Source organism: Prionailurus viverrinus, chromosome C1 (assembly GCF_022837055.1).
Source record: "Prionailurus viverrinus isolate Anna chromosome C1, UM_Priviv_1.0, whole genome shotgun sequence".
Classification (NCBI taxonomy): Eukaryota; Metazoa; Chordata; class Mammalia; order Carnivora; family Felidae; genus Prionailurus; species Prionailurus viverrinus.
Window position 1 is genome coordinate 26,462,265 of NC_062568.1, and position 24,543 is coordinate 26,486,807.

General features: G+C 39.3%; 1 protein-coding gene and 1 non-coding gene across 2 annotated transcripts; both read right to left on the reverse strand.

Moving 5' to 3' along the window:
* Positions 1 to 9,423: 9,423 nt before the first annotated feature.
* Positions 9,424 to 9,525, reverse strand: LOC125174207 (U6 spliceosomal RNA). Its single transcript, XR_007155331.1, has one exon. It is a non-coding gene; the product is annotated as a U6 spliceosomal RNA (small nuclear RNA).
* Positions 9,526 to 12,209: 2,684 nt separating this feature from the next.
* LOC125171915 (protein PET117 homolog, mitochondrial-like) lies at positions 12,210 to 12,455 on the reverse strand. The gene has a single exon (XM_047869163.1). The coding sequence runs from the start codon at positions 12,453 to 12,455 to the stop codon at positions 12,210 to 12,212; it is 246 nt and encodes an 81-aa protein (XP_047725119.1).
* Between the last annotated feature and the right edge of the window lie 12,088 nt (positions 12,456 to 24,543).

A 24,543-nucleotide genomic window follows, 5' to 3' on the forward strand; every position in this document is an offset into this window, starting at 1 on the left:
AAAGTATCCAGGCATTATGACAAGAACTTGGCTGAAAAAAAATCTCTTCGAGAAAAGAGAAATATGGCCAAGAGTCCTATACAACCAGTCTTCTATTGGGGGATATTCAGGCTCATGTTTCTGAACATAAGTAGGAAGTTTGAAGAATAGACAAATTTTACAAAGGGAAAGAGGATTTTCCATTACGGGTGTTACACATATTATAGCATTTCTGACTCCAGGTCTTGTAAAGCCATTGCTTGTCTTCAGTCTTTGTGTAGTTTGGGTCCCCTCTGTGGGTGGGGATGGAGGATGGTGAACTTTTTCGATTCACAGGAAGCTAGTGATACAAAATACAAATACAAAAAGTTTGCGTAAAATCCACCCACCATTTTGAGCCAAAATATTTATTGTAGCAACGGAGGCTGACAAAGTAATGGGCACTTTGGATTTAGCCCTTTGTGCACCTCCTTTATGCACAGTGGTGATGATCACCACTGTATGAGGAAGCCTCCATGTGGGACGTTCTCCCCAACAACCTCACTCTTGAGACTAGGACAAAAAGCAACCCTTCTATTCTATACCTGTTTTACTTTCCTATGACTGCTGTGATAATTACTACAAACTTAGTAGTTTAAAAAAAACACAAATGTATCACCTTATAGTTCTGAAATTCAGAAGTCCAAACTGGGTCTCACTGGACTAAAATTAAGGTTTTGGTAGAGTTCTATTCTTTCTGGAGATTCTAGGGGAACTTCTGTTCTCTTACCTTTTTCAACTTCTAGAAGTTGCCTTTAAGCCTTGACTCATGGCCCCTTCCAGAAATCCCATCACTCTGACTACTGCTTCCATTGTCATATTTCCTTGTCTGAGTCTCCAGTCTTCTGCTTTCTCTTATATTATAAGGACCCTGGTGATTATACTGGACCCACCCAGGGAACCCAGCGTCATCACTCCTTCTCAAGATCCTTAACTTAGTCAAATTTACAGAGTTCCCTTTTGCCACATAAGGTAATATATTCACAGTTGCAATGATTAAGACTTGGACATCTCCATAAGCCATTATTATGCGCAACACAATGTTCTTTTCCATTTTCCAACCAGAAGCTTTTGGCCATTTTTATACTTAATTCTTTCTTGACTCATCTCAACCAACCACCTGACCTTTTTTTTTTTTTTTTTTACACCAAAGTGCATTTGTAACTTCTTACTTATTTATAAGATTGCGAACTTCTTGGAAGAGGAGATACTGTATTTTACTTTATTGTATTCTTCACAGACCTTAGCAGTGTCTTGTATAAAACATGTGCTCAGAACATTTTGTATTTTTTTTTTAAAAGGAGAAGATATTTGCTATAGAGAACTAGATTTTGAAGCTCAGTGTGGAGGAGAAACTGGTGAGACTGAAAACATAATTTCACTTCAAACATGGCAGAGGGATTGGGTTCCAGGGTAATTCAATGTGGGAAAGGACAGGCTTTTCAACAGGTGTGGTGGAACAACTGGATATTCACAGGAAAATATAATCCTTGAACTTTACCTCGTACCATACACAAAAATTAACTTAAAGACTATAAACTTTTTAGAGAAAATGCAGGAGAAAATTTTCATAGCCTTGAGAGAAGCAAAATTTTGTATTATGACACAAAAAGAACTAATAAGGAAAGAAAAAAGTCAATAAAATGGACTTACTCAAAATTAAAAACTGCCCATCAAGAGACCTCATTGAGTAGTGGTGCAAAATTAGACTTAGATGGGATTTCTGCTTCCAGGCAGGTCTAAATAACAGGGACCAGATTTACCTTCCTTCCTGAAAAACTAAACAAAATACCACCTTGGTGCAAAGGTTATCAAGACTCTGGTCATTAAGCAATGAAAGACACTGAGCCCTAAGAGACAGAAAACAAATGCAGTGAGACCTACACTTGCCCTAGTTTGCTGCAGGGAGAGTTTCTGGTCAATGTGCAGAGAGGGGGATCCTAGGCAGAGTACAGTGGTCCCATGGGATAAGAGAGAAAAAGGAGTCTGTGTGGTTAGAGTCTGCAGGGCAGAGAATCAGAGATCCATAGAGAGTCCTGCTGGAGTCTTCAACTGAGTATTGATCAGTCCATGTTCGTAAGGACACTGTCTAGGTCCATGGAAAGAACTCTCTGAAAAGATTAGAGAGATGGTACCAAGAATTCACACAAAGCCAAGAATAATTCCTGTTCCTCCCAAGCAGAGTGGAAAACCTCATAATTCATGGGACATTGGGTAGAGTCCTCAAGTCCTAAGAAAATGTCACTTTAATATTGAGACAAAGGTAACCCCTGAATAAAGATTGCTCTAGTTGTACATAACAAAGCTTAAAAGCAAGTTCTGAAAGGGATGAAGTGTTTTGCAAGTAATTCAACTGCATCCCAGAGGTTCAAGAATGCTTACAGGAATACAAAAATACCCAGCATCCAAAAGGTAAAATTTACATCAGACATCCGTTCAGAAATGAACAGAATTAATATTCCCAATTAGCATTTGGAAGCAGGAAAGTATGACCCATAATGAGGGCAAAATCAATCAGTTGAAACCAATGTAAGAATTATACAGATGTTGGGGCGCCTGGGTGGCGCAGTCGGTTAAGCGTCCGACTTCAGCCAGGTCACGATCTCGCGGTCCGTGAGTTCGAGCCCCGCGTCGGGCTCTGGGCTGATGGCTCAGAGCCTGGAGCCTGTTTCCGATTCTGTGTCTCCCTCTCTCTCTGCCCCTCCCCCGTTCATGCTCTGTCTCTCTCTGTCCCAAAAATAAATAAACGTTGAAAAAAAAAAAAAATTAGAAAAAAAAAAAAAAAAAAAAAAAAAGAATTATACAGATGTTAAAATTAGTAGACAAGACATTAAAAGAGTTATTATAACAGTATTCCATAAGTTCAAGAGGCTGGAGGAAAGATTGCACATGAAGACTAGAGAAATAGAAGACATAAAAAAGATCCAAACTGAGCTTCTAAAGATGAAAACTATAATATTTGAGATAAAAAATACATCAGCTTAAACATTGGAGAAAAAAAGATTAATGAAATTGAAGACATAGGAATAGAAGCCATGTAAAGTGAAGTTTGCAAAGAATTTTTTAAAAGTTGAAAACTAAAATGAGCAGAGCATCAATGAGACAACTTTAAACATCAAATATACATGTAATTGGAGTCTCCAGAGCAAGGGAGGGATTATTTCTAATTCTAATCTATTTTGAATAAAGCTGCTATGAATATTCATGTATTATGTGGACATATACTTTTTTAGGGGTACAGGCTCAGGAGAGAAATTGCTGGGTCCTAGGGATCATATATCTTTAACTTTTTAAAGAAAGTGTTGAACAAATTTTCAAATGGTTTTCCCTTTTTACTTTCCAGCAACTGTTCCAGCAATGTATTAAAATTCTACCTTCTTCACATCCTTGCCAATGTTTTGTGTTATCACTCTTTTTATTTAAAGTTTATTTATTTATTTTGAGAGAGAGAGAGCATGGGAGGGGCAGAGAGAGAACCCAAGAAGGCTTTACACTGTTAACACATAGCCTGACGTGGGGCTCAAATCCATGAACCGTGAGATTATGACCTGAGCCGAAACCAAGAGTCAGATCCTTAACTGACTGAACCACCCAGGCACCTTAAAATCAAGGCACTCTTCTTAATCTTAGCCATATTAGTGGCTTTGTAGTCGTATCTCATTGTGGTTTTAGTTTGTAGTTTTCCTGATGCCTAATATTATTGACCATCTTTTCATAGGCTTCTTGGCCATACATATGTATTTATAAAATATCTCTTAAAATATTTTGCTTATTATTTCACTGGGTTATTTCTCTACTTATTGTGTCAGTATCAATTACTTTGCATTTTCTATAATTTTTTATACATGACATCATATAGTATTTCCTTTTTTTCCCTGGCTTCTTTCAATAGTGTACTTATTTTCAGATATAGCCACACAGTTTATGTAACACTTCTCTTTTTATTGCTGAGTACTAGTCCATTATATAAGTATGCACAAGTTATGTATTTATCCACATGATGATGAGCATTTGAGTAGTTTCCAGGTGTCAGCTATTAAAAATAAAGCCTTGGGGCACCTGGATGGCTCAGTGGGTTGAGCATCTGACTCTTGGTTTCCGCTCAGGTGATGATCTCACGGTTTCATGAGTCTGAGCCCTGTGTTGTTGGGCTCCATGCTGTGCGAAACCTGTCTTCCTCTCTTTCTCTGCCTCTCCCCCATTCACACTATCTCTGTCTCTCTCAAAATAAATAAACTTAAAAAAAATTAAACTTTAATAAATATTTGTATAATAATCTTTGCATATATATATGGTTTCATTTTTCTTTTGTCTAAAATCAAGAACTTCAGCATCCACCTTATGATGTAGAAAAAGAAGAGCAAATGAAATGGATAATAAGCAAACAGAAAGAAATAATAAAGATTAAAGATCAGGATAGAAATCAAGGAAATAGAAAACAGAAAAACAATGGATAGAAATTAATGAAAACAAAATCCATTATTAGAGAAGATAATCAAATAGATAAACTTCTGGCAGACTGATCAGGGAAAGGAGATACTGAAAGATCATGTATATTTACACACATACATACACACACACATACATATGTGTATATGTATATACACTATTATATATATACATACATGTATATACATATATATACTATTACATATATATGACATATAATTTCATCAAAATGAAGAATGTCTACTCTTCAAAAACTAGACAAAGGGAATGAAAAGAGAAGACTCAGGAGACTAGGAGAAAATATTTGCAAATTATATATCAGATAAAAGACTGTATCCAGAATGTATAAAGAAATCTCAAAACTTGATGATAACAATAATTTTTTTTTAATTTTTTTTTCACGTTTATTTACCTTTTTTTGAGACAGAGAGAGAGACAGAGCATGAACGGGGGAGGGTCAGAGAGAGAGGGAGACACAGAATCTGAAACAGGCTCCAGGCTCTGAGCTGTCAGCACAGAGCCCGACGCGGGGCTCGAACTCACGGACCGCGAGATCATGACCTGAGCCGAAGTAGGCCGCTTAACTGACTGAGCCACCCAGGCGCCCCTATGATAACAGTAATTTTTTAAAAAAGGTAAAACACAGGAAAAACTTGAACAGTTTCTTTACCAAAGAAAATATATGGATGGCAAATAAGAACATGAAAAGATGCTGAACATTATTACTCATGAGAAAGATGCAGATCAAAACCATAGCAAGACCTAATTATATGCCTCTTATTTATTTCTATTTTTAAGTTTATTTACTTTGAGAGGGGGAAGAGGGGTAGAGAGGGGGGGGAGAGAGAGAATACCAAGTAGGCTTTGTGCTGTCAGCATGGACCATGATATGGGACTCGAACCCACAACCCGTGAGATCATGACCTGAGCTGAAATCAAGAGCTGGACACTTAACTGACTGAGCCACCCAGGTGCCCCAAATTACATGCCTTTTAGACTATCCAAAGTTAAAAATATTTCAAGTATTGGTAAGGATGTGGGGGGACAGGTAGTCAAGTCATACACTGTTGGTAGGAATGTAATATGGTACAACCACTTTGGAAAACAGCTTGACGTTTACTCAAAAATCTAAACGTACATCTACTAAATGACCCAACCATCCTACTCATAAATATTGACCAAATACAACTTAAAATCTGTAGATCTGAATAACCCAACCAGTGGAGGGAACGTCAAGTTTGTGGTTTGGTTTCCTCCCCAAGAAAGTGTTATTCAGATGTCTAATGAAGACAAAATGGTATCATTACTATCTACCTCTATGTGAGTTTTCCTGTTGCTCTCTAGACAGCCATGTGCAGTCTTGAGGTTGGAATACTATTTCATGTCTTTCTGAAGTCATAATATTTTTTGAAGAGCATCCTTCACTCATTCAACATTTATTAAACACCTACTTTTATTCTTATCAGTACATTTTTTTACCTCCTTGCCTATGTAAAGACCTTAAATAAACCTGTAAACAAAGTAATTCTCATTAACTTGATCACTTCTATTTATTTATGTATTTATTTATTTATTCATTATTTTTAACGTTTGTTTATTTATTTATTTTGAGAGACAGACAGCTTGAGTTGGGAAGGGGCAGAGTGAGGGGGAGAGAGAAAATCCCAAGCAGGCTCTGCACTGTCAGCACAGACCCCAGTGCAGGACTCAAACCCACAAAACCATGAGATCACGACCTGAGCCAAGATCAAGAGTCAGCTGCTCAACCAACTGAGCCACTTAGGAGCCCCTAACTTGATCACTTTTAAACTCTCTTTTAATGTGCCATTATTTTGCATATTTATCAAGTATCTATTCCTGACCATCTAAAATCCCTTAAGGCTCAGCCACATTGGGCATATTTTTTTCCCCTGGCCTGGCTGAGTTCTTCCATTTTGACCTCTAGTTCATATTTCTAGTAAATTAAAAAAAAAAAAATTAATTACATGCATTTTCATTTTGGAGTCTCCAAGACAAAATTTCAGCCACCAGGCATCTGATACTTCAAACCTAGAAACAAATTTAGTGCTTGTTTCCTTTGTGCGGTCTCTGCTCTGGACATGCGCAGCAGCTGAGTTTACAGATCAGCAGATGTGATATGAGGAACACATTGGGTCAAACCTCTATCATGAGATCAGGGAAAATAAGTTTTCTCTCCAGTAAAAACAGAGCAACTCGTTTTCAAATCTCGCAGCTTCCAGCAAGCCCTGGTGTTTCCTTTTGGTCTGTGAAACAGTTCAGCCTCACACTCTCCTGCTGTTGTGACAGTCTGTCTCCACCCCGGCAGCACAAAGACCGAAGGAAAAAGGGATTCGGTAGCTGCTTTTCTTGCATTGGGGAGATATACATGATTTCACAGTAAGAGAAGATATCTGATCTTTGTACCCCCTTTGTTTCCTCTCTCCAAGTTTTACAGCCTTCTTTATCTGTAAATAAAAAAAAAAGTTGTACATACATTTTCAAAATGTGCTGCATAATACAACTTCATACATTTAGGAAGCTGACAGCTGCCCTCTGAGGTATAGCCTGACAGCCTAAAACCCAGAAATCAATCATTTGGATATAGTGAGGCCGTGCTATTGCTCCCAGTATGTATTGCGGCACCCAGGAACCACTCATCTGAGATACGCCATCGTAACTCTGATAGATTAAAGCACCACATCCTAGAAACAATTGTGTGTGGTGGGGGAAAATGCTCTCATAGATCTGCCGGGTACCAGCCCAGAATCCAGCAGGCAACCGGGCAGGGCTGTGCTGAATCAGAGCTTCCAGAAACCCGGGAAGCAGCAGGATGACAGTTCTGTTCTTCAACAGCCCATTATGAACTAATTAGCATACATGAATTGCAGATTTTAAGCATTAAAGTGATGTACAAATCATTAATTTTTTGTCAAATCCATGTCACCCTTGTGTATGCCTTCCTATTTTAATGTTGCATGACAGTGAAAAGAGGTACAATCCTCTGTATATAAAGAGAGAGATTTGGTGTAGCTGATATAATGAGACCTATTTAAACACTATGTATTTTTCGGCTTTGAATATATCTGCTTGGAAAAATGCTACACTTGTCCTATTAGGGTTAATTGTGAAAGGATGTTAATGTATTCAAAACCCCAGGGGTAGTTCTACATGTTGTTTGAATGAAACAGGGGATGTAAGACCAACTTCACATTTGAGCTTTCTTTTTAAAAGTCCTCTTTTTGATGAATAAAAAGAGCCATAAAATCTTTCTCACTGATTATGGAAGGTGTAACTATTTAGAATGAAAGCTGAGCTTTTCGGTGTGTGAGAGCTCCCATGCAGCAGATCTGTTCTCGTTAACTCAGTGCCAAACTTAATTTATAAAGATGTATAATGTAATGGAATGGAAAAGGGAAAATAACAGCAAATCTGGGTTTCATACTGGAAAAGGCTTCTAAGCATTAATTTGTGGTTTTCCGTATTGTTTCTGTGTATTTAATTACTAAAGATATTTGTGCTTAAACAAATGCTTGGTGTTTCATTTGAATTTCTCTTTTCTTATTACAGTGGAGTCACAATGCTTAATTTGTTAGTACTGCAATAGTTGCCATGGTAACAGACTCTAACGTTATATATAAATATGTATGTGGCATATATGTGTGTGTGTTATAAATATGTACTATAGATGATTATGACTTTATTCCGAGAGCACATTTCAGAAGACTTAGCTCTTAAGAAACACTCTAATTAAAAATGTAGATCTACTTTGTGAACCTAAAGATATATGGTCACAGACTTGGGTCTCCATTTTCACATGGGGAAGAAAGGAAGTTCTGAGGAAGGGGGAGATGTTTTCATGTTCTCTTCTTGTAGGTTTTCCTCTGCCTGCCAGCAGAATCCTCCTTGAGTCATACTCTATGGGCCTTCTCCTTCTCTCCACTCCCTTTTCCACCCACTTCTTTTAACCATACAAAATCTAGATAAAATGAAAACCAAGGCCAAACTCTAGGGGCAGAAGTTTTTTTTTCCGAAGAACATTCTATCAAGAAGACTAGGGATGCATTGAGAAGGGAGGAGGAGAGGGTGAGATGATGTGGTCCATTCGTATTAGTGAGAGAGAGGAATTTGTAATAAAGACAACTATCCACGTATATGCTGCTTGAATTAGGAGTCCCATGCACCTCTCAGGAAATATTTAGGGTAGAAAGTAGACTCTTCATTGTAGAGCTAAGGAAACTGCAGCTCACAGTGAGTGAGTAAAAATTGTCATGAAGATTACTTCTGCCAAAGCCTCCGTTCTTTGTACAATGTCACCTTATTATTGAGGCCTTCTTTAGTGCAAGGTACCAGAGCCATAAACCCACTCCTTCCAGACTAATTAGCATCCCCCATGCAGTCAAATCTAGGGCAATGACAACGATATGCTTTATGCTGGAGATGACTTTGGTAGTAAACCAAAAATAAACCCAATGGAAAGGGAGAATAGCATGGCCATCTCTCTCAGTAGGTATTATTTTCAACTCCATGCAACAACAACCATACAAAAACAGCAGCTTAGCTAAATGGTTTATTTTTCATAAACCATTACAAATCCAGAAATAGGCAAGCTTAGGTTGGTATGGAGTCAACATACTTAAATGGAGCATTTAGGCAGTTATTTATCTCTCCACTGTGCCATCCTTAGTGTGAGACCATTATCTTCATGCTCATAAGATGGCCACTGCCCCACTTGACATCACAACTGTATTTCAGGCTAAAGGAAGAGGAATGAATAAAGGGCAAATAATGAGGGGGCTGAGCTGGTCTCTCTCTCTCTCTCTCTCTCTCTCTCTTTCTCTCTCTCTTTTTGTGGAATAAAATCACAATTTCAATATTGGATGCCACATATTGTGCTTTGACTCATACGGTTTCCTTGGGATTAACCAATGGAGTGTCCTATGACCTCTAGGAACTGTGGAAAATATGGAATGCTTCAGAGATATGCATGTCATCCTTGTGCAAGGGCCACGCGAATCTCCTCTGTATCATTTTATTTCCAGTATGGGCTGCCAAAGCAAGTGCAAGCTTGTCTCTTCTCGGCGATAAACATAACTTTCCAGGAAGCCCTAACCAAAACAGTGTGCTTACGCTGGCCAGCCTGCTTCCATATGGCCACCCCATAGACGCAGAGAAGTCTGTGGCACTGAGTCATTTTAATCAAGCCTAATGTTTCCCTTAGTAAAAGGGGGTTCTGTTAGTAATGAATGGAGAATGGTTATTGGATAGGCAACTACCAATGGTCATCTTCTGTGATCGATATTTCCTTGTGACTTCATCAAGAATACGCACCAATGTAGGTGTGTATTTTGAATCAGGGAAAAACATTAAATGCACATTCTGGCACACAGCTGAACACCAGCTTCGACCTTACTCATTTTCTTGCTATTTCTTGAATCTTCAGCTTCCATTTCCAGGAATTCTCCATTTAATCCTTCCAAGTTGAGTACTTATTAGCTGCCTTATTGGTACTTAACCATACTACCCTAGTATGATGGTGGCAGAGTTCACGGTTTGAGCAGCTGAATTTTGCAGAATCTGTGTAGAAGAGCAGTCAAGGGCTAAGGATTCCCACAGAACTGAGTTAAATTCAAGCTTCACTTCCTATAATCTGTGGACTTTTATGTAAGTCCCTTAACTTCTCAAGGCCTTGGTTTCCTCATCTGATAAGTGAGGACAATAAAAACACCTTCTTCAGGAGGCCCTGGGTGACTCAGTCCATTAAGTGTCCGGGTTTAGATCGGGTCATGATATCACAGTTCATGGGTTCAAGCCCCACGTCAGGCTCTGTGCTGACAGCTCAGAGCCTGGAGCCTGCTTTAGATTCTGTGCCTCTCTCTCTCTCTGCCCCTCCCCTGCTCATGCTCTGTGTGTGTCTCTCTCTCAAAAATAAATAAACATTTAAAGAAATAATAAAAATGCCTTCTTCAGAGGGATTCTATGAAGAGGAAACAAGTCAATACACATAAAAGACCTAGTGGACTATCTGACCCATGGCAAATATTTGATCAATGTTAACTATTATTACTATTGCTGTTAATCAAGTTGTCCTGGATTCAAGTCATGAATCTGCCATTTTCTTGTGCACGTTACTAAAAACCTTTGATCCTCAGTTTCATCATGTGGAAAATGGTTGCTGGGTAATGTTAGAGATGGTAAGTATGAAAATTACCTGTTAAACTACTAAATAGTAAGAATGCTAAATACTACTAGTTGCCTGTCAATATCTATTCCCCATTCCTCTTCTTCCTTCCTGTTGGGATTTCATTTTGTTCAAGATGGTGATATGTCCTGTTAAAATTATTCCCTTTCCTAACTCCCTTGCAGCTAGAGGATGACAAAGTTCTGGCCATGTAATATAAATGGATTTCCCTGAAGAGAACTTTATATCTTGAATAAAAAGGCAAAACCTTATTTTGTAAAAGCTCTCTCCTTCCCTATTGATTGCATGCCTGGAGGTGCTGCAGCCGTATTGAAAATGGGGGGACCAGGACCACAAACTAATGATGGATGACAGAGCAGAAAGATAGACTTAAGGTCATTTATTGCATCATTAAGGCCTTGTACCAGCTTTAGATTGCCCAACTCCAGGTGTATTATATAAGGAGAAAAAAAAAACTTTGTGGTGTAAGACAATATTTCTTGGGTTTTATTTTATGTGCAGTCAAACAATCAAATGGGGACATAGCTTTTTGCCATGTGGAAATCATATTAATAATCATTACCACCACCACCATCATCATCATCATCTCTATCAATGACAGGGCCCCAGGATATCTAATCTGTGTTCTGTTTTTACGAGCAGAGCAAAGGGTTTGACCATGGTCCTAGGGAAGAAACTTAGTCTACAGGAAGCATTGATCAGTAGTTCCTCCAGGGAACTGAAGACCTTGGAGGGAACTGGAGAAATTCTTTTCTTTTCTTTTCTTTTTTTTTTTTTTGAGAGGTTGACAATAGCTTTTATTAGCACAAATGTGTCTATGCTTTATATAAATCTCTCATTAACCAACTAAACTAACCATAAAAATAATAATTATCTTTTTATTTAGGTCCATTTTACATTCATGTTTTTTTCACAGGTTATAAGAACAAACCTTCACATAGGAACTGACAAATCAAGGGAATTAAGAAGCTCCTTACTGGCCGGTATCCATTTTTGGCACTTGTCACAGAAGTAGGACAGCTGCTCCTCCATCCAAGACATATCTCCTTCATCACTGTTGAGGGAATCCCCACTCTGATCATGAGATAAGTCCACTGATACCTTGTCTTCTGATTCAACTATCAGGGCAGTCTCCCCCTCCACCTCTCCCTCTTCCAGCCCTTCTGAGGTAGATGTTCTCGTGGCTTTATCATCGTGACGGCTTTTCAAACTACTTAGGTGGATATTACTATCCATACCTTCCTCTCTTAGGCTCTCAAGCACTTTTCACGAACAATCCTAAACTCTGGATACCAGGCTTAAAGGGGCTTCTACCAAGATCACACAGACAGACACTCTTCAGAAGAGTGACCACTTCTTTACCGAGATAGAAGGGACTTCTAAAGCAATTGTTTAGAATATATGATCCAGTGTCATTGTCTTTGGTCAAGTTTGAAAGGGCAGTAACCACGAAAAGGTTGAATACCACACAAAGCTATTCTCCATCCACACTCACACACTCACACTTGACAATGTCCCATCAGTATTTGACATCCATTTCAAGTCATGTTTTTTGAGATCCTTTTGCCACTGTCATCTTCTCTGTTTCTGCTTCAAGTTGCTCAGTCAAAACAATCTGTTCTCCCAAGAGACTTATGTTTTCTTTTTTCCAATTTTGCCTCTCCATGTCTCTGATCACTCCACCGTGAAGCCTCTGTAGGTCCTGCCGCTGCTTCAGATGCACCCGGGCCACGGTGGCCGCCATCAGCACCACCGATAGGCCTAGCACCACCTTCGGGCTCCTAGACATCCCCGCACCGGCCACCGTGACCTCCCACTACCCGCCTGGGGCCCCAGGGCCACAGCTGAATGCTACTCAGAGGCTGCCAGAACTGGAGAAATCCTAACTGCTTCCGGGACTTGGGGCAAGGACCAGACAATTGTCAGATCAACCTATAGAATCCTGAGGAGACTGCTAACCCAGGAAAGCTCTGTGCATGCACTGAATCCCACTGAATTTCTCTGAGTCTATAGTCTGGAGATCTATGAGTTTATTACCCACTAATTGCCTACAGACTCTTGGGTGACATTACAAATATCTGGGATGGAGGTAAAGAGGAACCAATGTTAGGTGAAGGGTAATATTGCAAAAGTTATTTTGTGGATAATGGTAACCACCAATAATTAGAGATGAATGAGGAGTAACTACCTTCCACACAACCTCTTCACCAGTTTATGTTGAAAGTAATCTCTGACCAAAGTTGGCCACACATAAAGATGCATATTAAACAATTATTAAAATTTTTTTAATGTTTATTTATTTTTGAGACAGAGAGAGACAGAGCATAAATGGGGGAGGGTCAGAGAGAGGGAGACACAGAATCTGAAACAGGCTCCAGGCTCTGAGCTGTCAACACAGAGCCCAACGAGGGGCTCGAACTCACGGACCGCGAGATCATGACCTGAGCCGAAGTCGGCTGCTTAACCGACTGAGCCACCCAGGCGCCCCCTTAAACATTTATTAAGAAGCAGGCACAAAACGCTTATGTAACATATAAGCTGGTAGTTTGCTATAGTAGATATCAGACTACCGGTGGACTGAGGACTGAGTCAATGGCTAGACAAATTTTTTCTAGAAAACACCTCTGGAGGCTAGTTAGAAGACTAGTTGATTAGAAGACTGGTTGATGACTCCTAGGGAGTGAATTTTCGGTTAGGGCAAATGTCCACCCTTACAATGTAGCTTAATCTAATTGACATATACATATACTTCCTATAAAGTATAGTAGGGGGTTTAAATTATAGACCCCCTATTAAGGAGCCCATGTAGTTAATAAATAGCAAAATTAGAACTAGATCTTGTGTCCTCTGACCCCCAAACTTGAAAGTTTTATCACTATAGTATCTCAACATGGCAATAATCCTACCAACAGTCCAAACTTGTTGCCTTAAGAGGTAACCTTCTCAGGGATACTTGGGTGGCTCAGTCAGTTAAGTGTCTGGCTCTTGATTTCAGCTCAGATCATGATCTCACGGTCCTGAGATCAAGCCCTGTGTCAGGCTCTGCACTGAGTGTGGAGCCTGCTTGGGACTCTCTCTTTCCCTCTCTCTTTGCCCCTCCCCCACTCATTCTCTCTCTCTCTCTCTCTCTCTCTCTCTCTCTCTCAAAATTAATAAACACTAAAAAAGAGGTAATCTCTAAATCAACCAATTAATATCAAAAGATTCCCCACTTAAAGTGAAAATAAGAAATTTAGTTGCTGATATTAATCCTGGAACAACATGTAAATGGGTATGGCAGGATTACGAAACAGAGCATAAAATTATGAAAGTTTGGACTTATAATGAAGAGTCAAATGTAAAGTAACAAATAGCTCGTTATTAGAAAATTAAGAGAAGACATGATAAATGTTGAATGAGAACTTCAAAGCAAACCTCGTTTCCTAAAATCTCGCTTCGATTTTGACCCTGCAATGTTTGTATTTTGCATGGCCTACTCTGATTTTATAAGCCTTTATGTTCATCTTTTTGATCATTTCTTTTGCTGTTAGTAAGCATCCACTTCACGATTTTGAATCTATTTTTTATACAGGAAAATTATTTATGGAAAAACAAAGATTTTGCACGTGTGATCTCTGGTTTGTAGTGGTATTTCTTATACTTTCAAAGAAGCTAAGACAGATTCTGCTATGGAAATTCAGTGGTCATCCAAAGAAATAAAGAGCATCTACACTTATGATTCCTGGGCTACTTCAGAAGTCTAGGCTCACTGTTCCACTCACACAGAGAAGAAGCCTTCTGATTCCTACACTTGCTTTCTGGTTTTATGTAAATGTGTTTACTGTTCTTTGGCTGCTCTTCTGAAGGAAAACTGTTCTCAACTGTGCTCTTTTGTTTACTCAATTGTTGTAGAAGTGAAGACTGGAGATTGCCAATACAACAGATCGAGAAGATCTCATTTTATGGGAGAGTGTGGTTCAGTAAGAACGAACACTGATTGAAGCCAAAATTATGATGAAATTGTTAGATGTCTTGAGGGAGTGATGAGGGATGAGTAGAATTAATTTCCACCTAGATATATTGGTACTCCCCCCCCCCCAAAAACAATGGTACATTGATAATTCACACTTTATCTTTGAAACAACGATAGTTTTTTAACCTCCTTCTTAGAAATGACAACATAAAAGCTCTTATAAAAGGCTTAGTTAGACGCTAAATGTTAAGTCAGTTCTTAATGATAATCCACTGAAGTCTTTACTGCTTGATCTTCTGGGAATTAAAAACCACTGGGCCTTCCTTGAAACTCTCCACTGGGAATAACATATGGTTCCTATATTCTGTGTAATTAAACTTCCTGGAAAGGAGGAGGCTGGGAAAGTGTAGATCACAGAGTCTGATAGATTAGATTAAACAAAATAACAAAAACAAAAACAACTAATACATAAATGGGTTAAATAGTTAAGTGGTGATCCATCTGAGTATTAGCCCTTCCTCTATTAAACCTGGTATCAAAGGATGAATGCCATGATAAGAAGTTCAAAAGCACCCTCAGCTTGAAACAGCTTTGGAAAAACCAAGCTGGTTTAACTGATATAATTATTGTGGATTCATTGAAGTCTGAACAGCAAAGTATTTAAAGCACTGTCAGGAAACATTAAATCTCCCTCCTGAGACTAGGATTGAAAAAAGGTAGGACAGCTCATTTTTTACATGAAAGCAGGATTGGACCTGATTAGTATTTGAAATATTTCTTTCCCAATTTTGGGCAGCATTAGATTTTGGCTAGTGAAATATAAATGAACATCAATTGTACATGACAACTGCTGATCCAAACCACTTAAAATTCCCCGAATGTCCTTTTCTCTCTTAGACTGGCTGCCAGAGCCTCATCATCAAAGCCAGCAGAGCCGACTAAAGGCGGCTCTGTGGTGGGGGCCTTCCTAAGCTGTGAAGGGTTAGAAAGATAGCTGTTTGTTTTGTGCGGACATGAATCGCTATCAGGGCCATTACAACAGTTTAAGCTAGGTCACACAACTCCAAGTCAGTCTGAATTTTGCTCCGAGTCCAGGGAGCTCAGAGACTGGTTGCTTTTTGTTTCAGTGGAAATCAAATCCACTTGGTCACAACTTCCTCCTGCTTCCGGATGTGACCGAAGAGTTGAAGAGAAGCATGTAAGCACTATATACCATGTTAAAGCCACAATAATACAGATTTTGCCTGGTAAATATGTTTGCTCATGATGTGGAAACTGGAGGAAGATAAAGATATTAGCTATCCTTCGGTTGTCCTTGGAGGAAAATTTAATCATAGTTAGTCCTTGGCCATCATAATGGGTTCATGGAAGCAACTTTCCAGGCCAAAATAAATAGCTCATTATACAAAAATGAAGTCAAGAGATAAGGTTGATTTGGCTCTTTGGAATCGAGGTCCTTATCTTTCCATTAGTCTGGTTTAAAAATATGGTAACCGGGTTCACCAAAGACTCCAAGCTCTCTCCAACACTCTCCTCCCCCCATTCAGATTCCATTTCAAGATCTTATCTAAAAGATCTATTAGAGCAAAGAGCCCACTAATTAAGCAACTAACCCCAAGACTATGCTGTTAGCCTGGGGGGACTTGTTTTATTCCATTAATTTGAGAGCTGCTACTTTATCTCCAGTGGTAATTGTGTGTTCAGTCTCTCTCTACCCACTTCTGTGGGAGGAAATACCACAATTTACTCTAATTTGAACTCAATTTTATACCAGAGTTTAAGACCAGTTAGCCCCACATTTTTCTTTGTTAGTGATTCTTCAAGAAGCATCCTCTATTGTGTTTCAGAAGACTGCTCTGTCTTCATCTGTTACCCATGCAAATGTTCTGTGTTTAGCTAACACTGTAGCTGATAGAACCAAATGCTTAGCCGATTTTGGATTGATTCTGCTCTCCACAGCCCAGTTTGCTCTTTGCTATATGAATTGAGCACGAAAGGTCACAGTGAATCAATCCTGGCCTGGGTTTGCAAAAATGTGAATAGAAGGTAGTCAGTCATGGTAGCTCCCTTTTGTGAGAAGGTTATTAAAGTTCACTGGAAAACAATTTCCCCAATCTCACATTTATAATTGAATACTGCTGTTGTGAGGTTTCAATGAGATGAAGTATGTGAAAGTGCTTTGTAAACTCTGTAAAATAAAAAGTCTGAAAGAAGAGCTGCATAGCTGTTAACTGTGGTTCATGCTGAAGAATAGGATTATGGGGGAAATGTCACTGTCTCATTTATATATTTCTCTAATGTTCGAATCCCTAATGTTGAAAGCTATAAACGTGTATAACTTACAGAACCAGCGAACTCTATAAATCTCGTCTTTTTAGACGGTTTCCACAAAGAATGTAAAAAGTCCATCTTTTGCCATTAAAATTCACCGGGTCCTGGGTTTCAACTAACTTAAACAGGGGTAATCATCAACAGTTTTTTGAATATCACATATGTAGTCAAGAATAGGAAAAATGAGGCTAGAAGTTTCTCAAATCATAACATATCCTGTAGGTATAATTTGAAAATTGCTTTTTAGGAATTTTTAAATATTTTATTTTTCTTTGAGCTGTGGGTAAAAACAACACAACCATGAATATTCAGGGGAAGGTATTTATGAATGGAACATGAGGCCATTACAGGTCACCAAGTAAATTGTCCTGCGTGTGATTCCGTGTAAATAAGATGTGGACAAATACTGAAACTGAAACCTTACGCTCAAGGGAGCCTAAGGGGGTCCCTTTGTGAAGGAGGCAAATACCCCACCTTTCATCTCTTCTTTAAGAAGTCACCGCTCTGCTGTTCCATCTTCTTCAGTATTCTCATTCTGGGCTCCAGATACCCAGGCCTTCTTTGTACTTCAGAATTAGAAGATCCAGGTTCCAGATCTAGCTGTGCCATTTATTGCTAAGGCTGGGTGCATGATTTAAGCTTCTTGAGCCTCCTGTGTTGAATTGAGGTTGGTAAGGACCAAATGAGATTGGTACCAAAAGCAACCCAGATAGTGCATATCCACGAACAAATGTTAAGATGGAATTTTATTTATTTACTTTCCATACTACCTTGTCCTTGTCAACATTTATGCAACTGAAGTTCCACCGCCTCAGGACCTTGTTTTCAGTAGTTAATCTAATAAAGTAAACTCTCCTCAAGTGTTAGGAGGTGCTAATGAGTGAACTTAGTACCCTTCTCAGGTAATATATTTACATTTGGAAGGAACTAAAAGGAGCTTTTCCTATTTACGCATGGGAAGGGGAGGTGGTGAGAAATGTGTCTGCTGCTCAGTGCCTTCCCCATGTGCCAGACACTTTGATGGGAGCTCCATATTCATGGCTTTTAAAATCCACGCATCAAACCTATGAGGTGTGTATGCATACAAGATTTCATAACAAGCACTGGCTATGTGTAAGTGGATCAATTCATTAGGGAAAATTTAAGGTTATAATGTGATCACAGCAGGAACAGGCATCATGATTTGAAACTCGCATCTTAGGAAAAGAGCTGTTGCTTGCAGTTCAACTGCATTATTTAGTGCTCCGTTTATCTTAATGACGATGGGTAATCAGGATTATAAGGATGTGTATGCAACCCAAGGCTGATGATAGTTCTGGAGGGGATAAGAAAAGGAAAGGACTTTCTCTCTCTCTCTCTCTCTCTCAGTAAAAAATCAAAAAAGAAATAATACAGTGATACAATGAACCTCCCCACATAGCAGATCCAATATAGATTCAGTGTTTATTCAGATTTCCTTCACTTGTTTCGTCCAGCTCTTCCTTTCTATTCTGAAATATATTAAAGCAAATTAATGACTTTGCGTTATTTCAGCATGACAAACAGTGATGAAACATGATAATTTTTCTGTAAAGAAGAACTTTCCTTCATTGAACATGGCTGATTATTCTGAAATATAGTTCATATAGGAAAATTAGTCTCAATGCTTAATTTTTTCCCTTTAATTGCCAATTGTCAGGGTGAAGTATTACATACCGATCACCTCCAATGATGACTAAGGAGGTTTTGTTTGTGTGCGTTTGTGTGGTTTTTTTTTTGTTTTTTGTTTTGTTTTGCTTTGCTTTGATTGTCCCTTCTTTGTTTGAGTGCCATAATGGACTCACGAGTTTTTTGTATATTCAGTGTTGTAGAAGATGTTGTGAGTGCCCTTCTTATATTCTTCAACACTCACCATACCTGGAAATGAAGATGGCAAGCATCTGAGAGTTTTATCTCAGCTTACGCACGGGGCAGGTGGGAAGTGCCAGAGAACCGACATGCTAGGAGTACCTCTCAGTGGTATAGGAGGACAAGTCTGAGGTGTGTTCCACACTGTTTCCCAGGAGTCCCAGCAGAATTGAGCCCTCATTGCCCTCCAGGATAATCTGCTTATTAACATACCTTGCATTGTCTTTTAACTCTTTCCTGTCTTGCTTTCCCACTCTGTGATCCCTCCCCCCTAAAATCATCTCTCTTGAGGCATATGCACTCAAATCCTTGCATCTGCTTCTGGGGCCACGCAGCCTAAGAAAGTTGCTACCAAGAGTAGCCAGAGGGAACAGACATTCAGAATGGGATAGTGATGGGATAGGTATGATAACGCCATTACTGAAAAGTAGGGCAATGATTATCTTTAGCATGGCATATCATAGATTTCATTATATTCACCTAATCATTAGATTTCTCCTATAATGGTTTGAGAGGGAGAATGTGTGGATGGAACGAGATGTACTGCTTCTGCAATAGCTCTAATACTTGAAAGATATGGAGCATGGGAAATTATGAAGATTGGGAAATTAGTTGGCTGTTGTTAACATCCACAGGAAGAAAGACAACAAAAGAGGTCAACAACATATCAACTCAAGATGGCAGCTAAACTCATGGTGAGCATAACATAACCTATCAACTTGTTGAATCGCTATGCTGTGCACCTGAAACTAATGTAACTTTGTGTCAACTATATTTCAACAACAACAAAAATCTATCAACCCAGGGCGTAGTATGAAAACCAGGATGCCTCAGTACAGTGTTTAGAGATCCTCATCTCCTATTTTCAGAAGGCTATACTAATAAACCCAAGACTTAAATGTAAGAGTAGTGGAACTTCAAAGAGGCCGGATTCACAGCTCAAGTATCTCCTACACTAAAATCAAGTCCCTGATACCTAGGATGAGAATTTCTGAGTGGATGTGCTTGTGCACTGTCAACCCCCAGAATCCTCTGATCCCTGGACCAGCAGGGGTGACACTCTCCCCTTGGCTAGAAGAGCAATCTTCTAATTTTTCTGAAGATTGTACAAAATCCTTACTGAGATGGATGACCTCAAGTTGTATTTGCCTCCCTAAGATCTCTGCCCCTTCCCAATTTCCTTCATTGCTTCTATACCTGTTGTTCAACCCACTAGCCACTGTCCACATGCAACTATAAATCAATTAAAATGAAATAAAATCAATAATTCTTTTTTAGCTGCACTAGCCATATTTCAAATACTCAATAACTACATGTGGCTAGTGGCCACCATGTTGGACAGTGAAGATTATATATTTCTATCATCAGAGGAAGGTCTGTTGGACAGAACTTATCTAGAACAGGAATTGGCAAAGTGTTTTTTAAAGGGTTAGATAATAAATATTTTAGGATTTTGAGGCCATATGGCTCCTGTTTCTACTATTCAACCCTGCCACCATAGCATGAAAGCAGCCATAGACAATAGACAAATAAATGAGTGTGATTGAGTTCCTTAATTTTACAACAGTGTTAGATGTCCAGCCCATGGGTCCTAGTTTTTCAGCCCCTAGTCTATAATAAAACCTAGGGTCAGGTCTTAGTGTAGTACAAGTAGGAAGCACTGTCCATGCAATGGAAAGAAAAAGAATTGTTCACCAAAGGGCTTGTATATACTAACATGTTTCACAACATGTCTGAGAATGTAACTTGAGGTTGCTCACAGAGGATGAATATAAGTTTTGATAGGGAATAGTATATTGATATGAGTGCTGGCAAGACTTAGCATTCTGGCAAGGACTTCTGGAGCCAAGCCTACTATACTGCAGGAAATGCAACGTAACTCTCAAGCCTCCCATTTTCTGGAGGCCTCTAGTAAATGAAGTAGAGATGCCAGAACTGTCTTGGCAGAGTATGAAGGAAGGGGTCAAAAGAATCAGAGATGTGAACATGTTTGAATGGATTTATTGCATAATATAAAAAGAAAAAGACCCCAGGTGTCTGTGATTTTTCAGAGGGCCCAGAAGCTATTCCTTAACTAAAGCAATAAGGAAAGAGAGAACTAATGGCGATTATCATTTGTGGGCCAGGGGTGGAATGGAAGGTTGTTATAGACCAGGGCTACTTAGCATCAATGGGGATGATGAGCTTCTGGCATACTAGAGGCCAAGTGGCAGCATTTAACCATCAGAAGCAAGGTGAATGTAATTTCTATAATGGGGGTACAGATGGAATGACAATGAGGAGCCCATGACCCACAGGAATTTGTGAAGATGTCAAATAGACCATGGTATTCCTAGGGGCAGGAAAGTTGACCTGATGATGATGGTGTTGCTTGACATATACAACCAAAAAAATCAGTAGTGGGAGAGCAGAAAGCTGATGTCAAGCACTGTGTTGGAAAATCACAATTCCTTATACTGTTCTCAGAACCAGAGTCAGTTGAAGGGGAAGCTATTTCCTTTGGAGGAAATGTGCTGTGATGTCACAAGAAGTATGTGCAGTAGCTATTTTCCCAATCCATCTCCAAAGCACTTAGGGTCCTTTGTCAGATAATCATACAGTTGGTGAAAGCAGATCTTTCAAGGGCTGTTGGGTACTGGATCATAGGTGATACTGATAAAGGGAATCAAAATGGCTGTAGAGCTTATGGAAGCTATATGATAAATGGAGTCCTGTCCCATCAATATAATGGTTCTGTAGACCACCCTACAATGATTTTCTCAGCCCTAAATGCATCGTTAGAATGTGTTTACTTAGAACAGAACCCTCACATTTATTACTTGATCATAGACTTATAATTGGGGAAGTTAGTGGAAGTATGGTGGATAGAATAATGGCCCTTCAAAGATGTCCATGTCCTATTCTTGGAACCTATATGTTAGGTTACATGGAAAAGGGTAATTAGGTTGCAAATGGAACTAAGGCTGCTGATCAGAGGACCTTGAGCTGGGGAGATTATTCTGGATTATTTGGGAGGCACAGTGTAATCACAAGAGTCCTTATAAATGGAAGAGGTAGACAGAAGAGGAAGTCAGAGGCAGAGAGAAATTTGATGATGCTATGATGCTGGTTTGGAAAGTGGAAGAAGGGATTGCAAGCCAGTGTATGCAGGAAGCTTCTAGAAACTGGAAAAGTCAAGGAAACAGTCTTCTCTGGATGTTTTAGAATGAACATAGTTCTTTCAATATCTTGATTTTATCTCAGTGAGACCTGTTTTGGACTTTGGACTTTCAGAACTATAAGATAGTAAGGTTTTGTTGTTTTAAGCATTAAATTTGTGGTAATTCATTATAGCAGCAATAGAAAACAAATATAGGAAGCTGTTAAGTCTGCACCACTATTCTCCACCCCTGCAAGGAATTAAAATTAGAGCAATAACACATCCTGGATGAATGGCAGAGATGAGTGCCACTCTCAAAGACAAACAGCATGCTAAGGTGGTACATACTATTCTCTTTTAATTCCTTGTACAGTCCCTGAAAAAGCAGATGGATCGGGGCGCCTGGGTGGCGCAGTCGGTTAAGCGTCCGACTTCAGCCAGGTCACGATCTCACGGTCTGTGAGTTTGAGCCCCGCGTCGGGCTCTGGGCTGATGGCTCAGAGCCTGGAGCCTGGTTCCGATTCTGTGTCTCCCTCTCTCTCTGCCCCTCCCCCGTTCATGCTCTCTCTCTCTCTCTGTCCCAAAAATAAATAAAAAGTTGAAAAAAAAAATTTAAAAAGCAGATGGATCATGGCAGAGGATGGTGAACTACCATAAATTCAAACAAGTGGGAGCCCCAATTGCAGCTGCTATGCTGAATATGGCATCTTTACTTAAAAAGATAAAAATAGCCTCTGGCACCTGATATGCAGCTACCGATCTCGTGATTGTGTTCTTTTCAACCTCCATCAGGAAGGAGGATCAAAAGAAGTTCAAATTCACCTGGGGATGAGAGCAGTACAGAGTCATTTACAGTTATGCCCTAGGGGTATGATACCCTCCACGTCTTGATAGTCTTGATATTCCAAAGCACAGGACGTTGATCCAACATATTAATGATATCGTGTTAACCAGACCTGTTGAGCAGGAAATAGCAAGTACTCTGATTGCCTTAAAACAGATTTGCACAACAAGATGAGAGAGATATCTTATGAAGATTCAAAGACCTCTCACACTGGTGATGTTTCTAGGGGTCTAGTGTTTGAAGTGTACAAAGACACTCCCTCCAATATAAAAGATAAGTTATTGCACTTACGCCTCCTACCATGAAAAAAGAGATACATTTTAGAATTATTTCCTTGTTTTAATTTTTTCATATAGAAAAAATATAAATCTTAAATGTACAACTTGATCTTATATATATATGTATACATATGTATGTATACATATATATATATATATATATGTAGAGAGAGAGCGAGCTCAAGAGAGCGAGCATGAGAGAGAGCAAGCATGAGAGAGACAGAGAGGTATTTTTTTTTTAAATTTTTTTTAACGTTTATTTATTTTTGAGACATAGAGAGACAGAGCATGAACGGGGGAGGGTCAGAGAGAGAGGGGGACACAGAATCCGAAACAGGCTCCAGGCTCTGAGCTGTCAGCACAGAGCCCGACACGGGGCTCGAACTCACGGACCGCGAGATCATGACCTGAGCTGAAGTCGGACGCTTAACCGACTGAGCCACCCAGGCGCCCCTACAGAGAGGTATCTTAAGTACTCATGACTCAGATCAAGATATGGCCCAAATCAAGAATATTCCTATTGTCCCAGAATGTTTTCTTTTTCCATAATATATATATATAAATTTTAAATGTTTATTTATTTTTGAGAGAGAGAGGGAGAGACAGAGCACGAGGGGGGGAGGGGAGGAGCAGAGAGAGATGGAGATAGAGAATCTGAAGCAGACTCCAGGCTCTGAGTTGTCAGCACAGAACCCGACTCTGGGCTCAAACTCACAAGCTCTGAGATCATGACCTGAGCAGAAGTCAGACGCTTAACCAACTGAGCCACCCAGGAGCCCCTCTTTTGCCAGTTCCAGTCAATACTCCCCTCAGAGGTAATGATTATTTTGACTTCTATCACCATAGATTAACTTGGCCTCTTTGTGACTTCATTTAAATGGAATCATAGTGTATATACTTTCGTGTTTGGCTTATTCTGCTTAACAGGTTGCCTTTGAAATTTAACTGTGTTGCTTTATGTTTCAGTAATTGGTTCTTTTTTCTTGTGGCCTAGTACTTCATTGTATGGATACACCAAAACATGCTTATCTATTCTTTTGTTGATGAATGTTTACGTTGTTTCCACTTTGGGTATATTATGAATGAAGCTTTTATGAACATTAAGACTTCTCGGATAAGTCTTTTTGTGGATATGTACCCTCATTTATTTTGGGCATATAACTAAAAATAAAATTGTTAGTCACAAGGAGAGTATATTTTTAACTCTCTTAAAAACTGTCAAAATTTTTCCAACGTGGTTGTACCACTTTATATCTCCACTAACAACATATGAGAGTTCCAGTTGCTCTACATCCTTGTCCACACTTGGTTTTGGCAGTCTTTTAAAAATTTCAGCCATTCTTGTGTTTGTGGAATAGCATCACACTGTAGTTCTAATTTTCAGTTCCCTCCTGTTGATGATGTTGGCTATCTTTTCACAATATTACTGGCCACCCAGATATCTTC

What these genes read in the sequence shown, in the direction of transcription:
- LOC125171915 (XM_047869163.1), bottom strand. Translation starts at nt 12,455, where the DNA reads ATGTCTAGGAGCCCGAAGGTGGTGCTAGGCCTATCGGTGGTGCTGATG.